Genomic DNA, 9,233 nt, shown 5'->3' with positions numbered 1-9,233 from the left:
GGATTATCAGGGTTTTTATCAGGATGATATAAAAAAAAAAAAAAAAAAAAAAAGAGAGAACGTTATAGATTAAAAACTGGGATTTAGGTTCCTGGTTTTTTGATTTTATTTTTTTTTAATTCCATTGCCTGTCACTCAAAGGAGACTTTCAAGTTCCAGTTGGTTTCCTTCATCTGTGATTCAACTTCCCTGACGATTCTTCCTTGGATGATAACAAAAGGCTACAGCAGTGTCTAGCTCAGTTCACAGGATGGACTTCAGACCGTTGGATTCGGCCCTCAGAAATCCAATGGAAAAAAAGACATTGAAGAAAAGTAGCACTCTTTTTTTTTTTTACCCCTCAGATCCAGCAATTTCTACAAGTTAAGTTTTGCTTCTGCTAAAGCAAAGACCAAGCTAACAGAAAAAAGACACAGCACAAGTCTAAGATAGGGTACCAAAGAACAAATAAAAGCAAACTGCCACAGCTGATCTGCAGTGTCTGAACACAAAAATAGAACAGACAATCACTTTGTGGTTAATTCACCGATTCCTGTGCAGGAACAAAGTATCTTTCAGTTCAAGCTTTGCTAGAATAGAAAATGCCTCAGAGTTCCGAGTTATCAGGAAATCACACTGTACCTCCCCTCATCACGACAGATCTTTCAGCTAAATGACAGCACTTTACAGTCCTCGGAGGTCTCTGAACACAGCACCAAAAAAAAAAAAAATCAGATTAAGCACTGATAAATTTGCTAGTTCTGAGATGGCCGAGGCTATTTATGGAAATCAGTAGAAAACTGGTCAAACGACTCCTTACAAACAGAAAAAATGTGCTCCCAAGCAGAAAAATGATAGAGAATTGTATGCTAACGGTTCTCCTCCACCAAAAAATGTACTTGTTCTCCTACAGAAATTACCACAAAGCCCCTTATTTGAGAAATACACCAGAAGCCTGCAGATGTTTACACGTCAACTTTACAGCGGGGAAATGCTGACACACACAAAATAAAGATTTGGGCACAAGCACACACTTGGACGTGCAGGCAAATATATCACAGTGTTCAAACAATAAATTGAGGCTTGAAACACTCAAACTATAAATGATGCTGTTCAGTTCAATAACACCCACAGCTGCCACTTATGCCACAGCCTCAGTGAGGACTGAAATAATCCCAGTTTTTATAATTAGAGGGAAGTTATAGAAACCTGGAAAGGGTTTAGCTACTATCAGGGTGCAAATGATAAATACGTTTTATTTCCCACTTCCTAAATGAACACAAACCCCACAGCCCACAGGCCAGCAAAGGATGTTCAAATGGAGTGAAAACCAGAGGTGGTCAGTCTTTGGGTAAAGGAGCAGGAGGAGACAAGATCAGATGAAGGTTCAGGTAAGTACGAAGCAGCCACATTTCACCTCAGGATTTAATCGGGTCGTTCCTCCCCAGGAAAATTTGTTGCAGTTTTTTCCTCCAAGAAGGTAAAATTATTTTCCAATTGCTAAGGCTTGAAGTTTACCGATTCAAACTTCCACTTTTAGGCAGACACGGGTAATTTTTGAGAATCTGTGGTCCCAGTTTATTCATAATCTTCACCATGTAGTCGCCAGCAGTATTAAAAGGAAACTTTGAACGGCGAAAAGTTCTGGTAGATGTTAAAGACTCAAATAAGAAAAGAATATCCTCGTGTAAAGATTACTACTGACCCCTAGTGTAATGCCAAACACATTGCCACTGTCAAACAGTCTACGTAGCTCACGCTTATGGTGAAGAAGCAATTACATTTAAGCAGATTTTGGGGAAATGTGGAAAGGGAGGATGTTACAAGACTTTTTTTGGCTTTGTTCATGTGCCTAACTCTTCAAGAAAAGAAATAAAGAAAAAGACCCTCTTTTAAAATAGTAGCTCCACACAGAGTAAGAAATTCTGAATGGGTTTTTAGGAAAAAAGTCATTGCTGATACTTAGTTTTCGTCCTTATTTGCATTTTTAAGCTATACCTCGCTGTGCCAGAATTAGAAATGATGGACAAAAGGGCAGTACTGCACATCTGTGGTCCCTGTAAGCCAGACACAAGGCTACGTAACATGAAGAATTTAACTCTGATCACACTGGCTTAAAACTCTGTTCAACTTTAGATAAAAATCTTCCAGAATGATACCGTGTGTTTGAGACTAACTCAGAAATAAGATGTAAAAAATTAACAGCGTTTATATCCAAAGCCTAGGCACGTTTTCACACCAATTTCTGCAAGAAGCAACCATGTTTTCACCTGGTTTTCGTACATGTTTTTCTTGCAAAAGGTTTAAATAAACCAACTCTAGCCTGTACATAAACAGGCCATCTGTCGAACACTTAAAGTTATCAGTGCTGTTGGGCAACAGGTGTAAAACCTGAACCTTTACCTGTATGATTTCTTGATATCATCTGAAGTGGCGTTCTTGTCCAAGCCCAGCACGTGGTATAACGATTCTCCAGAGGTAGAGAGCGAACGTTGCCTCTGGTCTGCCATCTTGAACTAATCTGAAGAGAGAACTGGCCCCTGCCAAGAAAAGATTAAGAAATACTTAGAGAAGAACACAGACATCGTTAATCAAGTCATCCTTAAAACCAGAGTTTGTGCATGAAAACTCATCTTTTATAAAGCTTAGATGGGCTTTGAAAAGGCTCTTAACATATCTGGAAGTTAAAAAGTGACAAAACTCAGTGAATTATCAGTGAAAACAACTATTCCATTTTCAACACACCAGGCACCGCAGAATTACGACTGTATGTACTCAACTCTTCATTCCCAAACCCCCAAATCAACAGCTGAGGTACAGCTATGGGTATGTACCACGTAACACATCCCTAAAACTGCTTCATCATTAGTCTTAATATTAAGATAATTTATTTACGGTAATCCCTATAAAAACAATTTGACATCAGAGAGGTTGTTATTACATTGAGGCTGATTTTTTTGCACAGGGGTGATTTCATTTGCATTTTCATTTGTTAAAAAAACAAAACAAAGCAAAACCCAACACCACCCAAACCTTCCAAACCCCCAGCCTCCCATCCCGTCGCAGACACCAGGTTGAGCAGAATCCTGTAGACAGACAAACCCAGTTCGACTAGGCCTCTGCATCCCACTGTGCAAGAGGGAACGCCTGTCCGCTTAGAGATCTCCCCTCTCGCTATTTAAAGTCGTGGATCAAATGTTTAACATCTATTCCAGTTAAAAATCACGCTACTTGAACGTGGATTAACCTCCTGCTCCAAATTCAAGTGTGCAAGACCCGAGAGGTCTCCCCTGTGCCATGCCACGGGCAGGTATGGTTTTGTCCTCTAACACCCTGAGGAGATTAGCATCCGCCGTTCTTGAGCTGCAGAACTGCCACCAGGATGAGCATCGAAGAGAAGACTATTGGCTATTTTTGGATTATGTCATTACAGTTAGCCTACATCAGATTATGTAGTCTTTGAAAAAGATATTTAAAGCACCGGACTTTTCTAATTTAACCCTTTGTCTTATGTAACAAAGTTAATAACATCACTTTTTAAAAGGCTGCCTGAAAGAAAAACTCCCAGACATCTCGTGCTGCCCAGTTCTCGGCACGACCTCACAGTATTGACACACTTCGCCGAGCAACAGTTCTGCTTCTACCAACACAGGGGTATGGTCATGCCTCTGCAAGCGTGCGACGAGGTGGCAAGGACACGGACAGAAACACTGAATAACTTTCTTGTTCATCTCCGAGCCTACTGTTAACTACTCTTCCGCATTCGGCCTCTCCAGCTTTACATCAGTTTAACCCTGGAAAACACTGGCTAGACTAGCAAACTCTCAACTTGTTTCCTTCAAGAAGTCTTTGGCAGCTCTGGTGAGTTTAATTAAAAGCTACCTAATATGGAAGCTATACATTATTATGAATAATAATAAAAGGTCTAAACTCTAATGCTGTAAGAATTCAACACGCATCCCAAATCTGAAAGGTGAATATGTGGACAGGGAGAGAATATCTTTTCTTTTCTGTTAAAGGACACTGTTCAGCTACCAAAAGGTTTCTGTATGAGAGGAAGATTATTGAGTCCTGTGAGACACAGCACAAATAATTTATTTATTTGGGCACAATCTGATAAAAAAAAAAAAAAAAAAAAAAGGTATTTCAGGAACGAAATCCCACATCCAGAAATATCCCAGGCACAACCCTCAGGGACAGCTTTTCCCATCCACAGCTACGGGTCAACCTGGCTGCAGGCTCCCAGCCCCCTCTGCCCGAGCAGTCCCAGTGCTGAGGCCAAAGACTGATGATCCTGACATCTCTCTGGTAATCTAGCTAATCACACGGGCCTGCTCCAACCACTGCCCTGGCTCCCCCACCAGCTTCTCCTGCTCTCCAATCACCACCACAGCCCTCCTGGGACACTCTCCTGCAGCTCTCTCACACCGGTCACCCAGGCAGCGTGTCTTACTGCTGCTGCCCTTTGCCAGGGACCTGTGGGATTAATCTGAAATCAGGGGAAAAAAAAAAAAAAAAAAAAAATCAGCTTGGTTGAGATTGTACATGTTAATTTAGCTCTTCCAAAGGCATTGCTTCCAACTGGAGCTTCGAGAGCATTATGAACGTTTGTGTTGTTTAAAGTCTGTAGCTCTAGTTTTTTATTTAGGCGTAACAAGCTTCCTTTAAAATCAATCCAACATGCCCAGATGCTGCAGATCACAGGTATACACACGTTCTGCTTAATAAAATCTCCACTGTTAAATTAGTGGCCAATTTGTCCAAGAAAAATGGAATCCAATTTGGTCCAGGCGATGTCTATCAGTCCGCAGGCTGCCTGTCGAGACTAAAGACAGCCAAAGGAATAAAATTCCACACTGCTGCAATCTTTAATCGCTCCAGTTTGAACAGTTCAGGGTATCTGGAGTTCCTTGCAGCGGGGTGTCTGTTTTTTAAAACTGGCATGAAGTGGACACGTTGGCCTTGGCAGAAGAGTGGAGGACAAGGTGGTAATGGGAATTCATCTGGGAAGTTTGTTATTTAAGGGAACAGAAGAGTATTATTACGAGGAACACAACCTTTGGCTTTTCAAATATGAAACAGACAATAAAGGTGCAAGTTATTTAAGTTCAGAGTACTTCGTAAACCAGGATATTATCTGTCCTACTGTTTTTACAAGTGGCTTTAATTCACAGTACTGAAAGCTGCTCTGTGTTTTTAAAAAGCATTGTATGCAGCCGCAACAAGCCATCTGCTCCGTATTCTAACCAAGCAGGATGCCCTGAAGAGGTTTCTCTCCGAAGGCTCTGGGCTCTGAAGAAAGGTAATCCCCTGGATTAAACAGCACAGTTTTTAACCATCTGTGTACCAGAATATCCTGCACTAGTCAGCTTTACCAGAAAATTCAACTGTTTTAAGCACGACCAGGTAAGTATCATTGGTGCCACCTTGCTGAAAAGACTTAAATTAAACCTGATGGTTATATGGAAGCCAGCCTTAACATTTTAAATACATCAACAGTAAACTGAACCTCAGAAAGACTAATTTTACCTTCCCAAAAGAATCCTATCAAGTTCTGTGAAACTTGTGATATCTTAGTTTCTGCCAGGTCTGCTGACCCTTTTGTAAATTGCATTTAACTCATCAAAATGGCAAGCCATTATTACAGCCAAGAAAAAGGAAGAGTTCTCTGCCAGTTTAGGGAATTAAATACTCACAGAACATCCCAATGAATGCCAGTGTGCAAAAGGGGTGACAGCAGATCAGGTGGCCAGAAGCAGGGAGGGAGGAAAAAAAACTTCATCTGACCCCACTGCAGGATGCTGCAAAGAATTTAACTGGAAGGGGGTAACGAGGGGCAACTTTTCCAAGAAAATATGCTTACAGCTGCGTGGCAGGACGGAGGGCGATGGTTACTGACACTGCTCATGCAGGGAGCAGACACTTGTAGCAAACTGCAGGAGTCAGATCCCTGCTAGAAAGGAGCCCCTCGCACCAACGAGGCGATGGAGGGCCGATCCTGAGCGCAGTATCGACAATATTTCAGTGTCCTTGGCATCTGAAAGCAGGCTAACAACAGGACTTTTGTTTCACCTCAAGGCTGAAGTATTCTGTATTTATTCACGAACAAACCTGTGGAAACTGTCAAGTACCAAGTTGCCTAAAATGTCACTTTTCACATATCCGATTAATTTTGTGTATTTTTTTCCATCTAAGTCACAAAGGCACAGCTGCTTACTCGGAATTTCCTCACCGGAGGACAGACTGCTTTGTAGAGGAGTTATGGCTGTTCAGCTCCACTGATAAAAATTAGAAGGAGCAGAGGAAACCAAGCCACATTCACTTTAAAAATACTACCACAGCACGACACTGGGGTACAGTCTTCACAGAATTTCTTAACACCTGTATAGTCATAAGTTCAAGCTACCAGAAATTTATGGTTTTTTTAAATCGTGAATGCATCTGTCAATGCACAGACCTTTAAATACATGTTGTTCACAGCAGTTTTAGTGAAATTTCTTCCTTGGAGGGAATCTGGCTGTCAACAGTTGTTCCAAAAATCCTGCTGTAAAAGAGAAAATCCACCACCTCCTGACATGGGAAGTGATACTTACCCACTAGACATGAGACAGTGGAGAACCACTAAGCTTAATGGATACTTGATCCAAATTGCAATGAGTTTGGTTGAAACCAGAACAAAACAGCTTCTGAGTCTTTCCACACTTCACCAGCAACACAGAGAATAGAGGAATCCCCAAAAGGGGCAGATAAGAAAGAAGAGGATTAAGAAAGACAAGCTCAAAGCCATGCTGGGAGTGCTGGCCAGGAGAAGAGGAGGTCAGCAGCTGCCCTAGCACAGCCCAACGCCACCCAGGCACCAACCCTGCCAGAGTCTTTAACACAAAACTCTCTGCAGTGCTGTCAAGGCCTCTGCAATTACAGTTTTAAGAGCATATTAGCAGATGATTAAAGAACCTAGCCTGGAAATGATGTTTTGCCAGCTCTTACAAAAATTACGTCTAGCTGATGCTTTATTATACAACTTTAGGAAGCACTGGAGTTCTTTAGGAAAGATTTGTATTCTACAAAGCATTTCTGGTTACTGACTACGCGGTAAAATATGTCAGTTAAATTTAAGATTACTAGCTTTTCAAAGACTTCCAGTGTAGAAAATTAACTACAGGTGTTAATCTTAAACTAAATTATTCTATCTCAACCAGTATTTACTAGTAAAAGCCTAAATAAAAACACCAAGCCAAAGAGTACTTTAGTAAATATTGATTTATCACAAAAATGAAATAGCACCACTGGCCTCCACATCCTGTCCATCTGTCTCAGATTCATTTAGAGTCGTTTTCACAATTTGCTATTTTTCTAGGGTGAAAAAAAAAAATCATTTTTAAAGGGGAGAGGAGAGAAACATATTACCATGTATTACCAAGAAAAACATAAGGTGTTTTAAGCTCAGCTTTGTCAAGCGTTAAGAGATTTCTATATGAAACTTTGAACTTTGTTTCCTCAGCATTATTTTGCATTTAAATGATTTATTTTTTTTTTAGCTACAAGAAATGAGCAGATACAGCACTTACCTGGTATCTTGTTCGAATATTCTAAGGTAAGTGGTAACAGCTTCCACACACACACCTCTAAAACTGAATCTCCTAAAGACAAAACAAAAGCAAATCAATTGTTCACTACCTCATGTTGAGGGCTCGTTGCAGAGTTAGCATCACATCATTTTATTATAACAATCCTTTGTAATATGCCAAAGGCAAGATGGAAGTGAACTAACAGAAATGTAACCTTCTATACTTATACAAAGCTTCCACTTAAAGCAGGTAAGTTTTGACGCCAGTGGGAACGTGGAGGCGTGCTGCAGCCTGGGGGTGTTGAACAGGCACCCACCTTCCCAGGACACGCTCCGCTGGCCTCAGAGAACGCACTGTAAAGGCTGCATTTAAGTATTTTCATGATGCTTTCACTCCAACGCCGCCTTGATGTGGAAGTCCAGAATAAAACGCAAGTGGTTTTAGCGTCCAAAACATTTTATACTACCGTAAGTCTCCACAGTGTAAATACTTACCTTTAGAATTGATTAGCTGTCAAAGTAAGTTACAAATACTTTAAAGTATAGATTCAAGGGCTTTATGCTCTTATCTTAGCTTCAGCTTCTCTTCCAAAACCCTTTACCATGTGAAGGACACACACTTACCTAAAATAAAGATACCAGTCACACGGAGGCTCTAATAACCATTATCTGTTTAAGACTTTGGACTTTTTCAAGTCATGCATTTGTAAAATATCTGCACTTAAAACAAGAGAAGCATTTTTTTCAAGTCTGGATAATCTGTAATGTTGTTACAGACAGCTAAAGCAGCTTAGCTGGCCCAGGGGTTCTGCTGCCCTACGAGGGACCAGCCCAGCTCCGGCACAGACCAAGCCACGGCAGAGGTGGACTCTGCCCCAGCCCAGAGAGGTTTAGTGACATTCAGATGTCTTCAAGACAAATAAAGCGTGGGGTTTTTAAAATTTCAATAGAAAATCAGTATTGTCTGTACAGCACCTTTCTACACAAGTTAATAACAGCGCTGCCACTAAGTCGATGGAGACGTGCAAGCACCCCGGAGTAGCTGAGCGCCACCAGGCCACAGGAGAAATTTCCATCGAGAAAACCACCTTCTTATCCTATTCACATTCCCTCATCCTGAAGCAGATTACCCAAAGAAGGAACAAGTCTCATTTCGGCATACAAGGAGGAAAAGAACCCGAGATGAGCCAGCAACACCCCCCCCTTCTTTGCAGTGAAGGCACAGTTAGACAGGTTGCTCCAGATCACCGACACATGAAAATAAGAGAAGGAATGGGCAAGAGGAGCCTAATAAATGCTAGACGCTGCTATGGAAAAATTTAAGGGAAAAAAAAAAAAAATCACTGCAACAGATTAAAATATCTTTCTCATTAAGCAGGTACAAGATGCATCTAATCCATGTCATTAATCACAAAGTCACTTACGCGTTAGATTACCGAACAATAAACTTCATAAGTGGGACTTCAGAGCAGCTTTTACCCGGCAAGTCATCGCTTAATCATCATCCAAACCCTTTCAACAGATTCCAAAGAACCAGCTCTGAATGCACTTGAGAAATAAACTCCCCATTCAATTAAAAAAAAAAACCCACGCCTGTCACGAACTAGAAGGTTTTGGTGTGGCAAACGGAGATGTTGGGAATACACCCAGGAAGCTGCTGGCATGACTGACCACTGAATTTATTTAA

The 9,233-nt window shown here is 41.1% G+C and overlaps 1 protein-coding gene across 1 annotated transcript in view; it reads right to left on the bottom strand.

The window, feature by feature from the left end:
• DNAJC5 (DnaJ heat shock protein family (Hsp40) member C5) overlaps positions 1 to 7,658 on the bottom strand; it is a 15,860-nt gene extending 8,202 nt beyond the window's left edge. The window contains exons 1-2 of the mRNA XM_026862293.1: positions 7,548 to 7,658; positions 2,382 to 2,519 (exon numbers count right to left, since the gene is read on the bottom strand). Of these exons, the coding sequence (XP_026718094.1) occupies positions 2,382 to 2,489 (108 nt within the window). The 5' untranslated portion in view covers positions 2,490 to 2,519; positions 7,548 to 7,658. The remainder of the gene's footprint in view (positions 1 to 2,381; positions 2,520 to 7,547) is intronic.
• Positions 7,659 to 9,233: the final 1,575 nt, after the last annotated feature.

This window comes from Athene cunicularia (genome assembly GCF_003259725.1).
Source record: "Athene cunicularia isolate RWA chromosome 20 unlocalized genomic scaffold, athCun1 chr20_part1, whole genome shotgun sequence".
NCBI lineage: Eukaryota > Metazoa > Chordata > Aves > Strigiformes > Strigidae > Athene > Athene cunicularia.
The sequence above is the reverse complement of the archived record's forward strand: the minus strand, read 5'-3'. Positions and strand labels throughout refer to the sequence as shown.